We start from the raw sequence: 23,753 nt of genomic DNA, 5'->3' as shown, positions 1-23,753 counted from the left end.
GGCCTAACACTGGATACAACCCCTGGAGGGCGACAGGTTGGGGAAGGCAGCCCCATGCCCACCCAGCACTTCGGGACAGGGTGGAATATACCAATTGTGTGCCACGAGTTAGCCACACCTATCCGCTCACCTGGCTGGGTTCCTGAGACAATTGTGCTTCCCTGAGATGCCTGGAGATCTGAGACCAAGGGGTCCTCTTCTGGTTCCACCTTTATTATCACACCAGGAAATCCTGAGGAGGAGGAGATCAGGTGTTGGTATTCTAACTCAAAGATAGCCAACGTGGTGCCCTCCAAGTATTTATTTATCTATGACATTTATATCCTGCCCTTCCTCCCAGTAGGAGCCCAGGGCGGCAAACGTTTGAAAACATCTCAAAAACAGACTTTAAAATATATTAAATGAATATATTCAAAATATTGGACTACAATCTATTAAATATATTGGACTATAATTCTCATGAGCCCCAGCCAGCATGGCCGATGGTCAGGAATAATGGGAGTTGTAGTTCAACTACATTGGGAGGGCCCCAGGCAGACTACCCCAGTTATAACTGATAGGGTGAGAGATAATACATAATGTGTGTATCTCACCCTTTTCACAAGGCTGGTCACTGTCAGGACCGAGCCGTGGTTTATTTTAGCGTTTCAGCCTGCCTCCCCTCTCCCCCGTTGCTTGGGGAACAGCTGCAGTCTCATTGGCTTGCTAGGGCTATTTTGCAGGCCTCCTCCAGGTAAGTCAGCAGACCATGCCTGTCGGATGGAGGGGCTCCTGGTCCACACCTCCCCAGGCTTCTCACTAGTCCGATTCTCAATTCCTGCCTGCTCTGTGGAAGTCTGCTTGCTTGCCCCAATACCAGTCTTGGAGAGGTAAAACCTTATTTATGACCTGTTTCATTCCAGCAGATCACTGGTCCATTTTGCCCAATTACTGTCTACAACAGCGGCTCTCCCAAGGCCTCAGGCAGAGAGAAGCCTTTCCCAGCCATCCTACCCGAGAGCCTTTTTTAACTGGAGAGGTCAGGAATTAAGAACGCAGGAGGCTCCCTGTCATCAGTTCGGACTATTGGTCCATCTAGCTTAGAGTTGCCTTCCAGGGTTTTGCAGATGGCCTTTCACACTGCAAGCTACCAGATCCTGCAAAGCACATGCCAGAATACAAGTTTTGTACGTGGAAGGTCCCTGGTTTGACCTCTGGCTTCTCCAAGTGAACGGATCAGGAGCAGGTGATGGTGAAAGACATTTGCATGAGGCCCTAGAGAAAGGCTGCCGGTCAGAGCCAATCCTGGGCTGGTAGGGCAAATAATCTAGCCTTAGGAACGCAGGAAGCTGCCTTCTATTGTGTACGACCACAGGTCCATCTAGCTCAGTATTGCTTACGCTGACTGGCAGTAGCTCTCCAGGGTTTCAGGCAAGGATCTCTCGCAGCCCTACTTGGGGATATGGGGGATTGAACCTGGAACCTTCTGCATGCAAAACAAATACTCTACCCCTGAGCTACGGCCCTTTTCTTATTTATATTTATTTATTTATTGCATTTGTATACCGTCCCATAGCCGCAGCTCTCTGGGTGGTTTACAACAATTAAAAACATTAAAAACAAATATGCAAATTTAAAACACATTTTTAAAAACAATTTTAGAAACGCATGCAAAAATGCCTAGGAGAAGAGGAATGTCTTAACCTGGCGCCAAAAAGATAACAGCGTTGGCGCCAGGCGCACCTTGTCAAAAACATCATTCCATAATTTGGGGGCCACCACTGGAAGGCCCTCTCCCTTGTTGCCATCCTCCAAGCTTGCCTCTTGTATTTAAGCACTCTTCTAGTAGCCATAGGGAAACAAGGAACTGCAACTGAGTGCAGGTGAGTGAGGGGGCTGGCAGAGGAGAGACAGAGCAATGCATTCCACCTTTGTTCCCGGTGCAGAAAGCAAGAGGGAAGCCACAGGAAAGATTCCTCATCTGGCATAGACCAGTGGGCTGCTGGAGGAGGGTTGGGGAGATTCCCTCCTCTGTCAGGCCCCAGCAAGCTAGTAATATTTTTTTTGCAGGCTAGTAACTTTGGGAGTCTTATTTACAAGGGTGAAATAATCTGATCTAGGGGAAAAAACCTCCAGCTTCATACGTTCCCTGAAGAAGCCCACCAAGTTTATTAACAAATAAACTTGGTCTGCTTATTCAGAGAACTTCAGACTTATCTGCAGTACCTGCCTTTATGTCTGTGCTTCTTACCAGCTTCTTATTAGGCATCTGGTTGGTTACTGTTAGAACAAGATGCTAGACTTAGATGGACCTTTGGCTTGATCAGGTTCTTATGGGTTTGCTAAATAAAGGTGATCTTGTGGATGCACTGGACAGCCTGAAGGATCATGGACCAGTGCTTGAATTACTCTGTTTGTGTATGAGAGAGAGAATGTAGCCAAATCAAGCTCCCTCCCAGTAGCCTTCTCAAAACAGTGTAAGAAAACAAAAGGTAAGAAGGCTGGGGCCTCCAATTCATGCACTGTCTTGGACCACAAAATAACAGGCCTGTTTTAAGAACACAAGAAGAGCCCTGCTGGATCAGATCAAAAGCCTCTCTAGTTCAGCATCCCATTTCCCCACAGTAGTCAGCCAGATGCCTCTGGGAAGTCCACAAGCAGGATGTGAGCACAACACCACTCTCCCACATGTTCTTGAACAGTGAGACGGAATGTTGGGTGGAGTTAGAGTGAGTGACAGCTAGAGTGTCAGTTTGAAAATGACAGTTAAGAGAGACAGTGGGGAGGGGGATTTGAGAGATGAAAGCATATGTAAGAGAGTTAGGATAGTGATTACGTTAGGTCAGGGAATTAGAACTCTTTAAGAATTCTGTATAGTGTATACAATGACTCCGCATTCTGGATCTTAGGTTCCTTAAAGGCTCTGTCTAATTTTGGTTTAATTCGCTTTTATTCTATTGCATTAAAAGTTTTTATATAATTATATTGTATTTCAACTTTCTTATGGAATTAATATCCCATGCAAGTAAAGTAATGCTCAAGATTCTACAACAAAGGCTCTTACCATATATGGAATGAGAAATGCCAGATGTCCAAGCTGGATTTAGAAAGGGAACAGGCACCAGAGATCATATTGCAGACATATATTGGATAATGGAACGGACCAAGGAATTTTAGAAGGAAATCACCCTGTGCTTTATAGATGACAGCAAAGCCTTTGATTGTGTACATCATGAAAAACTATGAAATACTTTAAAAGAAATGGGGGTGCCACAGCATCTGATTGTTCTGATGTGCAAGCTATACTCTGGACAAGAGGCTACTGTAAGGACAGAATATGGAGAAACCGATTGGTTCCCCATCAAAAAGAGTGTGAGGGTTGTATTTTATCATGCTATTTGTTTAATCTATACACAGAACAGATCATAGAGAAAGCGGGATTGGACCAAGATGAAGGAGGTGTGAAACTTGCAGGGAGAAATATCAATAATTTAAGATATGCAGATGATTATTTTATTTTATCATTTTATTTTATTATTTGATCTATATATTCTGCCCTTCCTCCCAGCAGGAGCCCAGGGCGGCATACCATACTACTAGCAGAAACCAGTAATTATTTGAAACAAATGCTGATGAAAGTTAAACAGGAAAGCACAAAAGCAGGACTACAGCTGAACATCAAGAAGTTTAAAATAACGACAACAGAAGAGTTATGTAACTTTAAAGTTGACAATTAGGACATTGAACTTGTCAAGGATTATCAATACCTTGGCACAGTCATCAACCAAAATGGAGACAACAGTCAAGAAATCAGAAGAAGGCTAGGACTGGGGAGGGCAGCTATGAGAGAACTAGAGGAGATCCTCAGATGCAAAGATGTATCACTGAACACCAAAGTCAGGATCATTCAGACCATGGTATTCCCAATCTCTATGTATGGATGTGAAAGCTGCAGAAGTAAAAGGGAAAAGCACCAAACTGAAGGCACGAAAGAGAGACAGGCTCTGGTGCTGAGTAGATTTATTGTAAGCTCAACGTGTTTCGAAATTATCCTTCTTCAGGAGTTAAAAACATTAAAACAGACTACAATCAATGTCATAGAGACAACACCGTGGTCTGAAACATAAACAAAATACTTTTAAAGACCACATTCCATATAACTCACTTTACATACATTTTAAAATGTCTTTATGTTGTATCCTTAAACATTAACATTAGACTATCATCTTATGAAACTGCTGTGCAGCTCAGACAAAGCAAATTCTTGCGCTAGCCAGCTGTGACACAAAACTCACCCTCCCCAAAAGAATCAAAGATAATGCCCTGTACCGACCAGTGGAGATCTGTTTTCTTTACTCTATCCAGGCAATTCAAATTCTTTGTCCAGCTCCACAGTAAACACAAACCACAAACCAAACTCATATGCTGCTGGTGTCCATAGTGAATATATAGATAGCTCAGCTGCTCAATCACTGCACTTACAAATTTGGCTGATCCAGCTGATACTTACAGTGACTGGCTGACATGTTCAGTGGTTACAGAAAGTCTGCCAAATTTCAAATAGGACCCTTGTTTTAGATTTTGTTTAAACTCAGAGAAATCCAAATCCTCATTCAACCCCAAAGGTGCCAGACTTTTCAAGGAAATAATCCAGAATAGCTCTCTCCTGCTGAGTAGTCTATCATTGCCCACAACTCTTTCAATGGTCCAAAATGTTGTATCTTTTGCCTTATGTTGTTTCTCAACAAAATGTCTAACCAATGGAGCACCCATTCTTTGATGTCTTAAATTGCAAAGATGTTCCCCAATTCTGAGTTTTAATGGTCTCGATGTCTTCCCAACATAAATCTGATTGCAAGGGCAGGAAATGAGGTAAATAACTCCTGCAGAGTTGCAGGTAAAGAAATCCTGGATTTGAATGTGCTTTCCAGTGTTGGGATTGACAAAAAAAAATTCTTTTGGGTGAATTTGCAGTATGAACAGTGGCCACATGGATGGTGTCCTGTTGGATTGGATGTGTGGAAAATCGTTGATTGACGCTGGTTATCACCGCTCCTTACATAGTCTGTATGGATCAACCAGTCCTTGAGATTTCTTGTTCTTTTGAATACTACCATAGGCCGTGTTGTCAGGCCTGGCAGGTCCTGGACCAAGTGCCAATTGGAATGAATGTATGTTTGGAGTCTCTTAGTGATCGGATTGAATGGAAGAATGCATGCTGTGCGGTTCTGCCCTGCTCTTTTTTGAGGGCATAACAAAACGTCACGTTTGCAGGCATTAGCTCTATGCATAGCTGCTTTCACCACCTTTACAGGATATCCTCTATCATAGAAACGTTGTGCTAAAAATTGAGATTCCTGGAGGTAATCTGGATTCCTAGAACAATTACGCTTTATTCTTAAAAATTGGCTATATGGTAGATTGTTTTTAAGATTGAGCAGGATGATAACTGTCGTACTTGAGAAAAGTATTCCTATCAGTAGGTTTGTGATACATGGTGGTAATTAAATTCTTTGTAGATTTTTTAACTGTAATGTCCAAAAAATTGACCTGTTCATTACTGCAAGTTGTCTCAAAACTAAGATTGGGATCTTGTGCATCAATCCATTGAAAAAAATTCCTCAGCTCATCATTTGTGCCTCGCCAAATCATGAATATGTCATCTATATACCGCAGCCAGGAGATAATATTTCTACCATGTAGGTAGTTGGCAAAAATGAATTGTTGTTCAAAATGTTGCATATATAGATTGGCAACCTCTGTTGCCATGGGGCATCCCAAGGGTACCCCCTTGGTCTGCCAAAAGAACTTTTTGTTGAATGAAAAATATTTTTTTCCTAAAGCTATGTCGGCCAAAGAGGTCAAAAAATGAGTTGGTGGATTCCGTATTTCACGTTTCTGTAAAACATCAAAAATAATATCCAATGCCTGATCTTGTGGAATGCTTGTGTATAAAGATTTGACGTCCATGGTGACCAGGATGTCTTCAGGCTGAATCTTGATTGGGCCTATTTTTTGTAAAAAATGAGTAGAGGCCCACACATATGATCCCATGGAGGGAATGAAAGGTTTTAAAAAATAATCAATGAACTGGGACAATGGTTCCAGGATATAGTCATTGCCTGAAACTATGGGACGACCAGGGGGAGGACTGACACCCTTATGAATCTTTGGCAGCACGTAAAATAAGGGGACCCTGAGATTTTTCTTGGCCAAAAATTCAAACTCAGAAGTACTGATCCACCCCATGATACGGCCCTCCTCCAGAATGTCTTGGATGTGTGCACTTATTTCTTTAGTAGGGTCAAATGCAATTGGTATGTATGAGATATGATCTTGTAATTGACGAAGGACCTGGCCCTCACAGTCCTTGCAGTTTTGAATTACAATTGCAACCCCCTTGTCTGCTTCCTTGATAACTATATCTGCATTTTTTGACAGTTTTTGTTCGTACTGCACATTTTTTTTGTCAATCCCAACACTGGAAAGCACATTCAAATCCAGGATTTCTTTACCTACAACTCTGCAGGAGTTATTTACCTCATTTCCTGCCCTTGCAATCAGATTTATGTTGGGAAGACATCGAGACCATTAAAATTCAGAATTGGGGAACATTTTTGCAATTTAAGACATCAAAGAATGGGTGCTCCATTGGTTAGACATTTTGTTGAGAAACAACATAAGGCAAAAGATACAACATTTTGGGCCATTGAAAGAGTTGTGGGCAATGATAGACTACTCAGCAGGAGAGAGCTATTCTGGATTATTTCCTTGAAAAGTCTGGCACCTTTGGGGTTGAATGAGGATTTGGATTTCTCTGAGTTTAAACAAAATCTAAAACAAGGGTCCTATTTGAAATTTGGCAGACTTTCTGTAACCACTGAACATGTCAGCCAGTCACTGTAAGTATCAGCTGGATCAGCCAAATTTGTAAGTGCAGTGATTGAGCAGCTGAGCTGATCTATATATTCACTATGGACACCAGCAGCATTTGAGTTTGGTTTGTGGTTTGTGTTTACTGTGGAGCTGGACAAAGAATTTGAATTGCCTGGATAGAGTAAAGAAAACAGATCTCCACTGGTCGGTACAGGGCATTATCTTTGATTCTTTTGGGGAGGGTGAGTTTTGTGTCGCAGCTGGCTAGCGCAAGAATTTGCTTTGTTTGAGCTGCACAGCACAGTTTCATAAGATGATAGTCTAATGTTAATGTTTCAGGATACAACATAAAGACAACATTTTAAAATGTATGTAAAGTGAGTTATATGGAATGTGGTCTTTAAAAGTATTTTGTTTATGTTTCAGACCACGGTGTTGTCTCTATGACATTGATTGTAGTTTGTTTTAATGTTTTTAGCTCCTGAAGAAGGATAATTCCGAAACACGTTGAGCCTGGATGTGAATGTTGGACAGTGAAAAAAGCAGTTAAGAAAAAAATCAGCTCATTTGAAATGTGTTGCTGGAGAGCTTTGCGCATACCATGGACTGAGAAAAAGACCAATAATTGGGTGTTAGAACCCATTAAACCAGAACTCCACTAGAAGCTAAAATGATGAAACTGAGATTATCATACTTTGGATACATCATGAGAAGACATGATTCAGTAGAAAAGACAATAATGCTGGGGGAAAATAGAAGAGAGTAGAAAAAGAGGAAGGCCAAACAAGAGATGGATTGATTCCATAAAGGAAGCCACAGACCTGAACTTACAAGATCTAACAGGGTGGTTCATGACAGATGCTATTGGAGGTCACTGATTCATAGGGTCGCCATAAGTCGTAATCGACTTGAAGGCATATAACAACAACTGTATCCAGTAGAGTAGCCAAGGGGCTGACTTGGTGTCCAGCTGGGGATACAGGGAATGCCACATCCAGCAAATGGCATTCAGAGGTATATACTGCTACTGACCCTGGAGGAATCGTGTCGCCATCATGCCTAGATGCCTCTGACGACCTTATCCTTCATGAATTTGTCTAATCCCCTTTTTAAAGCCAGCTAAGTTGGTAGCCACATCTTGAGGGCTGTGGCTTCCAGGGTTTACCTTTGTGCTGTATGAAGAAGTCCCTTCTCCTTTTGTCTCCCTGAATCTCTCACCATTCAGCTTCCTGACCCCAGTTCTAGTATAACGAGAGAGAATGCAGGGTCATCCAAACTCCTCCCTCTCCTGGGACAGCCTCACCTTCCTCGTTGTCTTGATTTGGCACCCACGGTTCCTCTTCTGCTTCCACCTTTATTGTCACAGCAGGAAGCCCTGATGGAGGACACAGATTTAACAGGAGGAGCTAAGGATGGATATTCCAAAGAACCCCATTTATTTAAAGGATTGAATCCCATCTTTCAGCCAAAAAAGGCTCCCAGAGCAACTTAGGAAAGACCAGTAATAAGACACTCCCTGTTCTCAGGCTTGTAGTTTGTAAGACCTGACACAAAAGGAAAAGGGATTGGGAGGAGGAAGGAAGAAAAGAAGCAAACCTAGATACTAGTTTTTAATTACCAGAGGATCCCCTCCACCAATACAAAAGCAGGTGCATCTGCTGTTGTGGACTGCTTCGGTTTGGCTCTTAACACAGAGCAGTGCTTTCAGACTCTCGCTTCCTCACATGGCAGTTGGTTCCAACAGAGCTCTGTTAAGGGACAGGAGGCCCGCAGCTCAGCTAACAAGATTACTTTGATGGTAACGGGATCACAGACACAAAGAATGTTACAGGGCCCTTTTCTGGGTTCCAGAACATTCCAAGGCTATAGAATTATTGGCAGGGGATGGCTATCTATGATAATCAATTTATTATGGAACTGATTTTCTGTGGCTCTACAGAGTCTGAGCACTCACACAAAACAAAAACAAACTACCTACCTACTTAATTCATTATATTACCCACCTTTCACCCAAAAGTTCCAGGGCAGGTTACAACCATTTCAAAATTAAAAACAATCTAAAATCACAAAATAGGGTGGGTCCTAAAAATTTACATCTGAGGTGTCAAAGACCAGGATAAAAACGTGTCTCTGAACTTAAGAAAAGTCTGAGAAAGTGGAGAGGTTTCTGGAGGGAGGAAAGGGAAAGGGACACTGTGACGTCCTTCCCTGGTTCTCCCTGTCAGGTTCCCACCTGCTTGTGGCTACTGCCTTTCACTAGGCACCACCAGGGATACCACCAGTCCAGACTGTCCTTTATATGGTTTCTCACTCTGCTCTAGCACACATCTCACTAGATCCCCCTGCTAGGCAGCACCACCAGTCACGTCCTATAACCAATACTCCCAGAGACTTTGTCTGAGTCTCTCTCTAGCTGGTTACTTTTGTGACTGTGTGCTTATGCTGTTCCCAACCCCCTTGTATCTTTATAGATAACGCATACAACTCTGAATTGCTCTGGATACTTGAATTGTTATTATTCCTCCCTTCACTGCTGCCACCATTAGATACTGTTTCTGTTCAGCCTTGGTAATTACCTTGCCCTCCCTTCTGGTCTGTATATCCCCCAGCCAAGGATCAGGCCTTTGGTAAACCAAATAAGTATTTATTAAATATCAGAAATAACAAGATTAGTTTTAGAATGTTTCACAAGCATATGGTTTCATCTATTCCTGTTTTGTACTTGACTTATTATTAATCAGAACTCCAACTCCCTCTGTCTCCAAACTCCTGACCTCCACCCTCAAACACCCCTTTCTCCACACTCCCAACATCCACCACCAAACACCTTCTTCTCCACCCTACTAACATCCACCCAGATTCAACTGTCATTCTTCCATTTATATTCCCAGCCATTCAAACGCTCAGCCAATCATCCAGCATTCTACTGCTCATGTACTCCCCCCGCCTCTTTCACTCCACTTACCATATGTCTTCTATATAAACAGCACTTACCATATTTACACTATAAGCAGGAACATCACAGACACCCTATGCAGCAATGTAATACAGGCATACCCCACTTAACGTCGCTTCACTTAACGTTGCCTCACTATAACGTACATGCTCCATACACCACCATAGCCCGCTTAACGTACGCGCGCTTCACAATTACAGATACTTAATGGCATGACGCCACTGCCATCTAGTGGCGATTGCCGTGCAGTACATGCATAGATAATTGCTTCACTTTAAGTACATTTTCACTTTACATATACGCTCCGGTCCCATTGCGTATGTTAAAGCGGGGTATGCCTGTATAGCACCATTTTGGAAAAGGAATTAGGGGATTCTATTTGGGGAGATTTCAGGAGCCGGGGCGGGGGGAAGATATCTTTTCTCTTTCTTACTCTCCAGAAATCTCCCCCCACCGATATAGCACTAAAGCACTCAGTTACATGTCTGGCAGCTGGGCCCAAACTAGAGCCTTTTAGTAGTTCATAGCATAGCAGGGAAGGTTTCAAGGGGATAAGAAAACCAGGGGTGGGGGGGAAATATCCTTTCTGCTCTTCTCACTACATCTTTGAAACTTCCTCCCTTCTGTTCAAGCTGGCTGGAGCTCTGAGCTGGAGCGTTCCTCTTAGGGCCTGGGGATACGCTGCAACATTCTGTTGTGAGACCCTGCTTTTACCGCCTCCTCTACTTCCACTGTCAGAGGTGTACAATTTCTGAATACCAGATGCTGGAAATCGTAAGTGAGGAGAGTCGTGCTGTTGCGCTCAGGTCCCACTTATGGACTTCCCAGAGGAATGTGGTTGGCTACTGTGAAAACTGGATGTTGGAGTGGATGGGCCTTTGGCCTGACCCAGCAGGGCTCTTCTTATGTGTAAGAACAAAACTACATGGCAAGGCCCTCAGGCACCAAAGCAAACTTTTCTTATGTTCAGTAATGTTTAAATCCTGGATATTTCTGGGGGAGATGTGTGAAAAAGTAACTGGCAAATTATTTACAAAAATGAGATGCACACCACAGATTTGGAATAAATCACCTGGACACTTCTGCAAACCCATTTCTCACCTGAGCAGGACACTCGAACAGCTTCGCTTTCCTCTGAGCCTTCACTTTTGGGGACTCCTGGCTTGTCTTCTTCCATCTTTACTGTTACATCAGGAAACCCTGATGAATACAGAGAAGGCAATAGTTGGTATTGGTGGGCGTCAGCTAGTTTTCTCGGGGGGGGGGGAAACAGCCTTCCATCCCACAATGTGAAATGGCTTTCCAATGAGATGGCTTCACCAGAGGTGAGCTTTGGAGTCTCATTTTCTTCCATGATTTTTTTTGCTCCAAAATCCAAGCCTCACCCCTCAATCTAGGAGCCCACCTTGGGCTTGAAAACTGAAAATCCAGCAAACTGCAAAATAAGCTGACCAGCTTGAACGTAGGAAGGATTTGAAATACACTTGAGGGGTGTTCATTCATTAGCCAGTGTGGTGTAATGATTAGGGTGCTGGACTACGACCTGGGAGACCAGGGTTCAAATCCCAACTCAGCCATGAAGCTCACTGGGTGACCTTGGGCCAGTCACTGCCTTCTCTCAGCCTAACCTACAACAGACAAGTCTGTGAGGATCAAATGGGGAGGGGAGAACAATGTATGCCACCTTGAGCTCCTTGGAAAAAAGATGGGATATATATATTTTATATATATCTAAAAATAAATATTCACACCCCTCCATGCGTACATCTAATGTGTGAAGGAACATCTAGGCTTGCATGGGGTAGACACATCCCCTCTGTATGCTAATGTACATGCTGGCCACACCCCCTGCTGGCTGCACATTTTGCATCAGTCGAATGGGACTCTGGTACAGTAGGGCCCCGCTTTACAGCACTTCACTTTACAGTGCTTTGCTAATGTGGCGGTCTCAATTAGACGCAATTAGACTAAAGCCCCACTCATATGGCGCTTGTTCCGCTTTTATGGCGGTTTTCAGGTGTCGCGCGCCATTCTATTCAATGAGTTCCACTTTTCGGCGGTTTTCACTTTTTGGCGGGGGTCCGGAACGTAACCCGCCGTATGAGTGGGGCCCTACTGTACATACATCTGTATGTTCAAAGGCCTCTTTACACCAATGCCAAACACACAGCCACTAAGTGTGTGGCCAGCACACACATCAGCATGAAGGAGGCATGGCTGTCCCGTGTGCGATATCCTTTATGTTGGTTCACCATGGTTTGACATTACACAAAGATCCCTTATGTCAGTTTACCATGGTTTGGAACAACATGAGTGAGTCCTGGGCCGTGCACTCCCTGCTCCTCCTCCGCTCGCATGCTCCACTTTAATCAGCTACTTCCCCTTTCACAGGAGACCCAGTGTGGTGTAGTGGTCAGAGTGCTGGACTATGACCTGGGAGACCAGAGTTCGAATCCCCACACAGCCATGAAGCTCACTGGGTGACCTTGGGCCAGTCACTGCCTCTCAGCCTCAGAGGAAGGCAATGGTAAACCCCCTCTGAATACCGCTTACCATGAAAACCCTATTCATAGGGTCACCATAAGTCGGGATCGACTTGAAGGCAGTCCATTTCCATTTTCCCTTTCACAGAAACAGTACATCTGCATTTTCCTCAGGATGGTGGATCTAACTTTCTCCTCTTTGCCTGCTTTTAAGAGAGCACTTAAAACTGTTTTGCCCTAGTGGGTAATTTTTTAGCTGATGCAGGGTGGGGAGCCTCTGAGCTTCTTTATCTGGTCCTCAGGAGTCTCCCCAAGCCACACCCCTTCCTTCAGCAACCCTCCTTTGCACTCTCCTCGAGTGGTTTTGCCTGACTAGAATGAATCTTTGAACTGGGATATTTTTCTTGGATTTTTTTCTTGCTTGCCTAGATAAAGCATAGATAAGGATGAGCAAGTAAATCAACGCTTCTTGCTCCATTCACTTTTGCTCCTTGTCCCGCCCACTACTGGCATCTGGCCCTTGCCTAAAACGGAATGCGGCCCTTGAGCTGAAAAAGGCTCCCACCCAGTTAATGAAATATTTTTGTGTAAAAGCTCAGTAACTTCGAGGAGATCACATCATGTGTGTGGCAAGCTGAACTCCAAATCCATAAAAGCTTAAGCCACATTAAATCTGCCACCATTCCAGGGGCCACAAAACTGTTGTTTTTGCTGCAAGAGATTAACATGGGTCCCCCACTGGAATCCTGGAAAATCACGAAGAAGCCTGCAACAGAATAAATTATCAATGCTCCTCAATTTCTTGAAGAAATCCTTCACCTGACTGGGCTGTTGGGGAGGCTTTGTTTTCCTCAGGAGCCTCATGATCCGGGACCCATGGTTCTTCCTCCTCTTTCACCTTTAACTTCGTATCAGGGAACCCTGATCAGGAGAAAGACGTCAGGAGATGAAGCACAGATGGATAATTCAATCACAAGTGGCTGGCCATGAACATTGGCTGGTTTCTTTGCCTCTGTGCATTCTGGGAGCTGCCCAAGTTTTCAGATTGGGGGGGGCAAGCTCTGCTGGTGGTCCCACACCTAATGAGACGTACAGAGCGGGGCCTGATGCCTTCAGAATGACCTCCCTCCTGAGGTTCATCTCACCATGACATGGATATTCTTTTATCAGCATATGAAATGCCCCTCTTGCCTAGGGCTTTAGGTGGGCAGGTGAGAGACACCTGAATTTTGGTTGCTGCCACTGCTTTTACTTGTAACCGTTCCATATTATTATTTTTCACATTGTTTCAATTGCACTGTTTAACATTTGATTTGGACTTTGTATATTTCTGTCCTGGGACTTCTGAGTGACAGGTGGATTACAGATATTTAAATAAATAAAATAAAATACCTTAATGACTTCTCCGAGTTGGCTTTTTGTCGCCACTAGTTCAAGAAGAAAGTAAAAACTGGGTGGGGGAGGGAAGACCTCAGAATAAGAAAAAGTGAGGCTCCCCATATATGTAGCTTCAATAATGTGAACTAATTTAAAAAATACAAAATATACTCATATTACACTTGAACACCCTATTAGAAATTGATGCTACGTTACAAACAGTGCCAAATGGCCATAAACAAATATAGCTGTCGAAACGTTTCATTCACTGTTCCTAAACTGTCTGCACCTTGAATATTTGTAGGACTGGAACAGTTATTTCCAGTTTAGATGGCTGGGTATCATTTCAGCTGGCACTCAGAATGTCCAATCCTGAATGTGTGAGGTGGCACATATGAGACGGAATTAGCAACAAATTCTGATTTGATTCCCTAAATCACGGGAGGGGAACCTTTTTGGTCCAGAGAGCCAGATCTTTACCTCCCCCCACCCACCCCCAGTGTGCTAATTTGGCTCCTCTAGGAGGAAGGGCATGATATAAATGGAATAAATAAATAAATTTTCACAGATGGGTGTGACCATCCACCTGTTAATCATCCAATGTCATAATGATGTCTTGTGATCGACAGGTGGGGTGATCGACAGGGGTGGGTCTCACCCCCCCACCCATCCATCAAAGTTGGCTTGGAGGGGGTAGGGAGATAATGGCTGAGCAGGATTAAACTCCCCACGCACCAGCTTTCTGCAGGGAATAGGTGTGCAAGCAGCCAACCTAGCTGCATCTCTACCTGTGCACACACCTGATGTCACGTATGACATCACGCGTGGGAAAGGTGGGTGTGGTGTGGGAGAGGAAAACAGCCCAGCAAGCCAAATTTGCCTGTAGACTGGAGGTTCTCCACCCTTGTTCTATGAACCCGGAGTCAGCTGAATCTACCCCGTACCTAAGAGGGCACCTGGGCAAATGTCACTTTCCTCAGAGCCCTGGAGATTGGGTACCCAGGGGTCTTCCTCTTCCTCTTTTTCTTCCTCCTTCACTTTTACTGTTGCACTGGAACCCTCTAGGATCAAGCGAAAGACATAAGGAGAGAATGTAAGGATGGACAGCAGTGGTGGGTATGTGTTGATTAGTTTATTATTATTATTATTATTAATTTCCATTTATAGACCACTTACTATCTAAAGCATCTCAAAGCAGTTTACAATAGAATACACAAGGTACAATAAAAAATATCAAATTAATTTACAAAGCAAAATACATAAATAATATCCATATCCATAAACATATACATAGACACAGTATAAAAGTCAGAATTCACCAAGGGAAGCCGAGAGCCGCCCTCCCCACTCTATGAAAGTGTCAGAAAACTGAAATTATGTTGACCATGGAGGGCGGTGACAAGCAGGTAGAAGGTTATCACTCCCCTGGTGCAGCTTGCCGCCATTTCGCTTGCCTCTCCTGTTCAAATCCCAGAGGTCGCCCCAAATCTGTCTTAAAGGTTTTGAATGAGCCGGCTTTGGAATACAGGAAGCTGCCTTATAGCGAGTCAGACCATCGGTCCACCTAGCTTGGTACTGTCTACACTGACTGGCAGTGGCCCTCCAGAATCTCAAACAAGGGCTTTTCCCAGCCTCATCTGGAGATGCTGGGGAGTCAGTATGAACCTTCTGCATGCAAAGCAGGTGGTCTACCACTGAGCTATGCACCTTCTCACCTGAAGTGGAGAACCCAAGAGTTGGAGGGGGCTCGTATACCTTTAGTCCAGCCTCCTGGGTGATGGAGAAAACCGCCATGCCACTAGGTAATGAGTTCCATGGTTAAACTGCTCTCCCCATTGTGAAGCTTCTTCTAAACCTTGACTGAAATCTGCTCTTTTGTAAACTTGGGACCAGCTTCTCCAGGTAGAGGTGAGAGAGAACCATGTCTGAAACCCTGGAGAGCTGCTGCTGGTCAGTGCTGACAATATTGAGCCACATGGACCAGTGGTCTCACTTGGTATAAGGCAGTTTCCCATGGGTGGTATTCAACATAGGCCCTACTCAGAGCTGACCCCGTTGAAGATAATGGACATGACGAACTTTATTATTAATTATTATTATTATTATTATTATTATTATGGTTTATTTCTATGCTGCTTTTTGGGCAAAAGGCCCTCAAGGCGGCTTACAAAAAATAAACACAAATATGGAATACACATCAAGTAAAACAGTATAGTTTACAAAAATTAAATATCAAAGTATTAACATTATTAAAAAGCAGCAATAAGGACTCGCAGTAAGAACTTACAGTGACAATACAATAGGTATAAAAATTAGGTGCATTCATTTCAGTGGCTCTCCTCTGAGTAAGGACTTAGTTGAATACAACCCAAAGTTCCTAAGAAAAATAAAGACAGACTCATGTGGCAGAAAACTTTAATTGGCCCGATAGAGCGTTGCTGCCTCCTTTACTGCTCCTGCTCCTGAGTCTTTAATAGCAGCCTAACAGGCAGAAACTGAGCAGGCGGCACAGTGGAAAAACATGTCACCCATTTGTTTTCCACCATTGGGTGAAAGAGGACTTCTGCATCTCACAGAATTATAGTAGAGTTGAAAGCGGCCTGTAAGGCCATTGAGTCCAACCCCCTGCGCAATGCAGGAATCCAACTTAAAACATACACGACACGTGGCTCTCCAGCTACCCCTTGAATGCCTCCAGTGTTGGAGGGCCCACCACCTCCCTAGGTCATTGGTTACATTGTCTATTTATTTATTAATTAGATTTATTAGTCGCCCATCTGGCTGGTTGTCCAGCCACTCCGGGCGACGGTCTAACAGTTAGGCAATTTTTCCTGATGTTCAGTTGAAATCTGGCTTCCTGTAACTTGAGCCCACTATTCTGTGTCCTGCACTCTGGGATGATTGAGATCCTGGTCCTCCTCTGTGTGACAACCTTTCAAGTACTTGAAGAATGCTATCCTATCTCCCCTCAGTCCTCTGTTCTCAAGGCTAAACATGCCCAGTTCTTTCAGTCTCTCCTCAGAAGGTTTTGTTTCCAGTCCCCTGATCATCTTCTTGCCCTCCTCTGAGCCCATTCGTTTGTCTGCATCCTTCTTAAAATGCAGTGTCCAGAACTGGACGCAGTACTTAAGATGAGACCTAACCAGTACTGAATAGAGGGGAACTAGTACTTCACACGATTTGGAAACTATTTTGCTGCCCTGGACTCCTAGTGGGAGAAAGGGCAGGATATAAATCTAATAAATAAATAATAATAAATAATATTTCTGTTAATGCTGCCTAAAATAGCATTTGCCTTTTTAGCAGCCACACTGCACTATTGGCTCATATTCAGCTTGTGGTCAACAACAATTCTGACATCCTTCTTGCATGTAGTATTGCTGAGCCAAGTATTCCCCATCTTATAACTGGGCATGTGGTTTCTTTTTCCTAGGCATAGTACTTTGCACTTATCCCTGTTAAATTTCATTCTGTTGTTTTCAGCCCAATGCTCCAGCCTATCAAGTTCCCTTTGAATATTGTCTGTGTCCTCCAGGGTATAAGCTGTCCCTCCCAATTTTGTATTATCTGCAAACTTGAAAAGCATTCCCTGTACCTCCTCATCCAAGTTATTAATAAAAATGTTGAAGAGCACTGAGCCCAGGACTGAGCCCTGCGGTACTCCACTTGTTACCTACCCCCAGTTTGAGAAGGAGAGGGCTGAAGGCTCTTCAGCCCACAATTCTGTCTCTGAGACTTCAGTCCTAAAAACACACTTATTAGCAATGGAGGCTGGTGCATTGGGGCAAATGGGGCACTGACCTACCAACCTCAGTCTGCCCTTAGCCAGCCCCACCTGCCTGCCTTCTTACCTACAAGCAGCCAGGGAGTGGCTCTGGCTCCACCTAATATTGGGGTCCCTGCCTTCTCCCAGTCCCAAATGGCACCAGCCACACTGAAGCAAGCCCGACTGTACTCTATAGTTGCTGATCAAACATGCATAGGACTACTCTGGTGAATTTTTAAAATTAGAACTGTGCAACAGATCCCCCAAGAAATGTTCTATTTGCACCTAGCATCACAGATTCTCTCTGCACCGATCCCTCACCTGAGTGGGCATCCGAGGAAGTCTCAGCGTTCTCCAATCCTAGAATCCGTGGCTTCTCCTCTTGTTCCATTGTCTCAGGAACCTCTGATCAGGAGAAAGATGGAAGAAAAGAGCTAACACATGAGAGCTCTTGACCTTCAGGGGTTGCAAGAAGCAGCACAGCTAGTTTCTATTCAAACCCCAGACTTCCACCACTGTGCCCCAATAAACAGGTTTGTATTTTAACTTTTCTGTCATCCACATTATGCTTGGATGGAACATCCCTTTCCTCCAACACCAGTTAGGAAAGGGCTGTAGCTCAGTGGCAGAGCATCCACTTTGCATACAGAAGGTCCCAGGTTCAATCCCCAGCCTCTCCAGGTAGGGTTGGGAAGGACTCCTGCTTGAAACCCTGAAGAACTGCTGCCAGCCAGTGTAGACAAGATTGAGCTAGAGGAACCAATGGTTTGACTAAGTATAAGGCAGCTTCCTGTCTTCCTATGTTCTCGTCAAGTATTTCCCCCCCCTTGTTAAATCAAGTCCTGCTGGTGGGTTAGAAAGGGTGCTGGAGGACAAGGGAAACTGACACAATCCAAGGAAATGTGGAGCCCAAAGTCTATTGTGTACTAATGAGGACAACTGCATTAACTTCAGAACAAATGTGGAAATGGGGGTGGGGGAATGTGCTTTCACTCAGCATATCTCCTGCAGGATTTGTACAAACTGTGCAGAGCTATTTTTCTAGAAATGTAAATCGGAGGCAAGACGTAATGACACTGTATTAAAATTACTCTTCACACACACCCCAGCTCATCTTCATGGGGTTTTTTTGGAAACGTACTGATTAGGTTCAGAGGTTAAACTAATCCTTTCCAGGTCAGACAACTGCAGTGCAATTAGTTGGAAGATACTTATGGAGACTTAGATTCTTCCTGAAAGCACCTGGAATAATAAATTCAGTTCATAACCTGCAGGGAGGAAATGATAGCCCTCTGCAGGCATTCTGAATCAGAGTTAAGTAAGAATGTGAAGGAAGGGTCGTAGCTCAGTGGCAAAGCATCTGCCTTGCATGCAGAAGGCCATGGGTTCAATTTGCCTCAGGAGGGGAGAGTGTTATTGCACTCGGGTCCTGCTTGCGGGCTTCCCCCAAGCACCTGGTTGGCCACTGTGAGAACAGGATGCTGGACTAGATGGGCCACTGGCCTGATCCAGCAGGCTCTTCTTATGTTCTTAATTCCTGGTGCCTCCAGGTAGGGCTGGGAAAAGCTCCTGCCTGAAACTCTGAAAGGACAGACATTAAGGTCACCTATTGAGCTTCAGTGGGGACAGGGCTAAGACAAATCCTGCATCCGACCAAAGGTCCATTCTAGTCCAGCAACCATGTTTCCCACAGTAGCTTGCCAGGTGTTTTGGGGAAGCCCACCAGCAAGGCATCAGCCCTCCCCTCCCCCGGGGTGATTGTCCCCAAGTTGCAGCAGAGATCGACTGCACCTGAACATGGAGGTTCTAGTGATGCATCGCAGCTAACAGACCTTAATAGAAACAGTTACCCATTAATGTGACTTTTAAACTAGCCTAAGCCAATGGCCATCACCACACTATGTGGCAGTGAATTCCATAAATTGTGTTGTATGAAGAGAAACTGATTTTGTCTGTCTTGAATCTATTTGTCCATTAGCTTCATTCAGTGACTTCAAGTTCTAGTACTATACTATGAGAGGGAGGGAAACAGTATCTCTCTCTTTCCCCACTATGCTGTAGTGGTTAGTGTCAGACTGGGAACTGGGAGACCAGGTTCAAATCCTGATTCAGTTGCAAAGCTCACTGGGTGATTTTGGGCCAATCACCAACTCTCAGCCTAACCTAGGGTTGCAAGGCTCAGGGCCTGAGAATGATTCTGTATCTTTAAGAGAAGAGAAAATTCAGCCAAGTGCAGGTTTTCTCGCAACACTATAATGGGGAAAACCACAAGGTGAAATTCTCCCTTCCCCCTGCACACCAGTCTTTAAAAGGTGTGCAGGGGGAAGGGAGAATTTCACCTTGTGGTTTTTCCCATTATAGTGTTGCGAGAAAACCTGCACTTGGCTGAATTTTCTCTTCTCTTAAAGATACAGAATCATTCTCAGGCCCTGAGCCTGGCCACCCTACCTACCTCACAGGGTTGTTGCAGTGATTAAATGAGGAGAACCAGGTACGCCACCTTGAGCTCCTTGGAGGAAAGGTGGGACATAAATGCAATAATGAATTAAAAAATGTATTAAATAAACAAACCTCTGTTATATTCCTTCTCTGTGTATTCATTGTTTATTTGTTACATTTACATACCACCTTTCCTCCAAGGTGCTCAGAGTTATGTGCATGGTCCTCCCCTCCCCATTTTATCCTCACAACAACCCTGTGAGGTAAGTTAGACTGAGAGACTGTGTGACTAGATCAAGGTCACCCAGTGAGCTTCATGGCTGAGTAGGGATTCAAACCCTGGCCTCCTAAATCCAACACTCTAACCATTATACCACTGGCCTGATCCAGAATAACTCTCCTCATGTTCTTATGCAATATCTTATTATGGCACACCAATTGTGGAATGGCATTCTCAAACATTATCAGGCTTTTAACATTTACCTCTGCTGCTGTTTTTAATTAGTGCTACCAGTTTATTTACTAAAGCCTGTACATGGCTCTGATTTGTTGTTGTTTTTAAAAGAACAATGTTTAGTGCTAATCTTTTTTTAGTTGATATGAAAAACCAATCTGTGTTGTCTTTTAATTTGATAAGCTGTGTTTTACTCTAAAGCTATGGAAAGATGAAGTAAAAATTCTCCTAAATAAATAGGAAATGAGGGCTTGGTCACATCTGCAGCATACATTTAAAACACTGTGATACTCCTTTAAACAGTCATGGCTTCCCCAAGGAATCCTGGGTACTGTAGTTTGTTAAGGGTGCCAAGAGTTGTTACATATAAAGTCAGAGCACCTAGCGAGGGAGCCTGCTCCACGAGCTAGAGGGAGCCCCAGCTGACAAAGCGTCAAGGCCCCAGCTGACAAAGCGACAAGGCCCCAGCTGACAAAGCGACAAGGCCCCAGCTGACAAAGCGACAAGGCCCCAGCTGACAAAGCGTCAAGGCGAGTTAAGCAGCAGAGCGAGTTCGGCAGCAGGGCGAGGAGGCCAGGGCCCCCCACTCTGCCCTTCTGTTCCCTGACCTCAACTAAACCACAGTCTCCAACCTATTGACGTAATAAACCTCAAACAAAACTATGCAGGTAAGAAGCCAGCAGGCGTGTGGGGGCTTTCCAGTGTTTTGCACAGCCTGCAGCATGTACGACTATCTGCCTGTTGGACAGCAGTCGTGGGTGTGCTCTCGGTGCAATGAGCTTCTGGCTCTCCGGGAACGACTTCATTTCCTTGAGGCCAAGGTGGCAGACCTGGAAAAGCTGACAGAGGCAGAGAGGTGTGTGGAGGAGGCATTCAGGGACGTTATAGCTGTGTCCCACTCCAGCTCTCCTGCTATCATGGAGAACGATGGTCTCCGGGAAGGACAGCATCCAGCTGAGGAAGAGGGAAACGATCCCTTACAAGGGACCCATTCCTTGGGGGATGAGCAGCTATCCTCTCGTGCCGAGGATATATCTCCAGGGGGTGGAGGGATCCTTGTAGTGGGTGATTCGATCATTAGGAACATAGACAGTGGGGTGTGTGATGGGCGTGTAGACCGCAAGGTGTTTTGCCTGCCTGGTGCGAAGGTTGCGGATATCGCCCGTCGTTTAGATAGTTTGGTAGACAGTGCTGGGGAGGAGTCAGTGGTCGTGGTGTACGTTGGCACCAACGACATGGGGAAATGCAGCCGCGAGGTCCTGGAAGCAAAATTTAGGTTGCTAGGTAGGATGCTGAAAGCCAGGACCTCCAAGGTGGCTTTCTCTGAAATGCTACCGGTTCCACGCGCAGGCCCAACCAGACAGGCCCAGCTTTGCAGTCTCAATGCGTGGATGAGACGATGGTGTCGGGTGGAAGGGTTTAGATTTGTTAGGCACTGGGGAACATTTTGGGACAAGCCGGGCCTGTACAAAAGGGACGGGCTCCACTTGAACCAGAATGGAACTAGACTGCTGGCACTTAAAATTAAAAAGGTAGCAGAGCAGCTTTTAAACTGACTGAGGGGAAAAACCCGACAGGAGCTGAGAAAGGTCCGGTTCGGAATAAACCTCCCCCCGGGATAAAAACCAAAGAAATTATGAAATTTTAAAAGGGGTAGGCCTAGAAGTAGGCATTGTGAGAGCAGGGGCACAGGATATAAATTCAGAAGAGCAAAATTACCACAGGCCAAACCACAAGTGCCAAAGACACTTGAAGAGAGACACTGCTTACAAGTGCCTGTACGCTAATGCTAGGAGCCTCCGAACCAAGATGGGAGAACTGGAGTGCTTGGTCTTAGAGGAGAGCATTGATATAGTGAGCATAACGGAGACTTGGTGGAATGGAGAAAACCAGTGGGATACGGTTATCCCTGGATATAAACTATATTGGAAGGACAGGGAAGGACGTATTGGTGGCGGAGTCGCTCTATACGTGAAAGAAGGCATTGAATCCAGCAAGCTCGAAACCCCAAAAGAGGCAGACTCCTCCACAGAATCGTTGTGGGTGGTGATACCATGCCCCAGGAGGGACTTAATACTGGGAACGATCTATCGTCCCCCTGATCAAAATGCTCAGGGAGACCTTGAGATGAGATATGAAATTGATAAAGCATCCAAACTAGGAAATGTGGTAGTAATGGGTGACTTCAACTACCCGGACATAGACTGGCCGCATATGTGTTCCAGTCATGACAAAGAAGCAAAGTTTCTAGATATTCTAAATGACTATTCCCTAGACCAGTTGGTCATGGAACCGACCAGAGGGATGGCAACCCTGGACTTAATCCTCAGTGGGGACCCGGACCTGGTGCGAGATGTAAGTGTTGTTGAACCGATTGGGAGCAGTGACCACACTGCTATTAAATTAAACATACATGTAACTGGCCAATTGCCAAGAAAATCCAACACGGTCACATTTGACTTCAAAAGAGGAAACTTCACAAAAATGAGGGGATTGGTAAAAAGAAAGCTGAAAAACAAAGTCCAGAGGGTCACATCACTCGAAAATGCTTGGAAGTTGTTTAGAAACACTATATTAGAAGCTCAACTGGAGTGCATACCGCAGATCAGAAAAGGTACCACCAGGGCCAGGAAGATGCCAGCATGGTTAACGAGCAAAGTCAAGGAAGCTCTTAGAGGCAAAAAGTCTTCCTTCAGAAAATGGAAGTCTTGTCCGAATGAAGAAAATAAAAAAGAACACAAACTCTGGCAAAAGAAATGCAAGAAGACAATAAGGGATGCTAAAAAAGAATTTGAGGAGCACATTGCTAAGAACATAAAAACCAACAACAAAAAATTCTATAAATACATTCAAAGCAGGAGACCATCTAGGGAGGCAATTGGAGCCTTGGATGATAAGGGAGTCAAAGGTGTACTAAAGAACGATAAGGAGATTGCAGAGAAGCTAAATGAATTCTTTGCATCTGTCTTCACAGTGGAATATATAGGGCAGATTCCTGAACCTGAACTAACATTTGCAGGAAGGGATTCTGAGGAACTGAGACAAATAGTGGTAACGAGAGAGGAAGTTCTAGGCTTAATGGACAATATAAAAACTGACAAATCACCGGGCCCGGATGGCATCCACCCGAGAGTTCTCAAAGAACTCAAATGTGAAATTGCTGATCTGCTAACTAAAATATGTAACTTGTCCCTCGGGTCCTCCTCCGTGCCTGAGGACTGGAAAGTGGCAAATGTAACGCCAATCTTCAAAAAGGGATCCAGAGGGGATCCCGGAAATTACAGGCCAGTTAGCTTAACTTCTGTCCCTGGAAAACTGGTAGAAAGTATTATTAAAGCTAGATTAACTAAGCACATAGAAGAACAAGCCTTGCTGAAGCAGAGACAGCATGGCTTCTGCAAGGGAAAGTCCTGTCTCAGTAAC

General features: G+C 44.5%; 1 protein-coding gene across 5 annotated transcripts in view; it reads right to left on the bottom strand.

Annotated features, from left to right (window-relative positions):
* Positions 1 to 23,753, bottom strand: part of LOC133381099 (zinc finger protein ZFP2-like) — a 29,445-nt gene that overhangs the window by 3,139 nt on the left and 2,553 nt on the right. For 4 of the 5 annotated variants that reach the window (XM_061619659.1, XM_061619660.1, XM_061619661.1 and 1 more), the window contains exons 2-7: positions 17,759 to 17,842; positions 14,616 to 14,732; positions 13,114 to 13,215; positions 10,913 to 11,011; positions 8,159 to 8,230; positions 131 to 232 (exon numbers count right to left, since the gene is read on the bottom strand). In XM_061619659.1, the coding sequence (XP_061475643.1) occupies positions 131 to 232; positions 8,159 to 8,230; positions 10,913 to 11,011; positions 13,114 to 13,215; positions 14,616 to 14,732; positions 17,759 to 17,842 (576 nt within the window). The remainder of the gene's footprint in view (positions 1 to 130; positions 233 to 8,158; positions 8,231 to 10,912; positions 11,012 to 13,113; positions 13,216 to 14,615; positions 14,733 to 17,758; positions 17,843 to 23,753) is intronic. The other variant, XM_061619663.1, reaches the window with a different exon arrangement.

This window comes from Rhineura floridana, chromosome 3, assembly GCF_030035675.1.
Source record: "Rhineura floridana isolate rRhiFlo1 chromosome 3, rRhiFlo1.hap2, whole genome shotgun sequence".
Lineage (NCBI taxonomy): Eukaryota > Metazoa > Chordata > Lepidosauria > Squamata > Rhineuridae > Rhineura > Rhineura floridana.
Note: the sequence above shows the minus strand (reverse complement) of the source record. Positions and strands in the feature narration are given on the sequence as shown.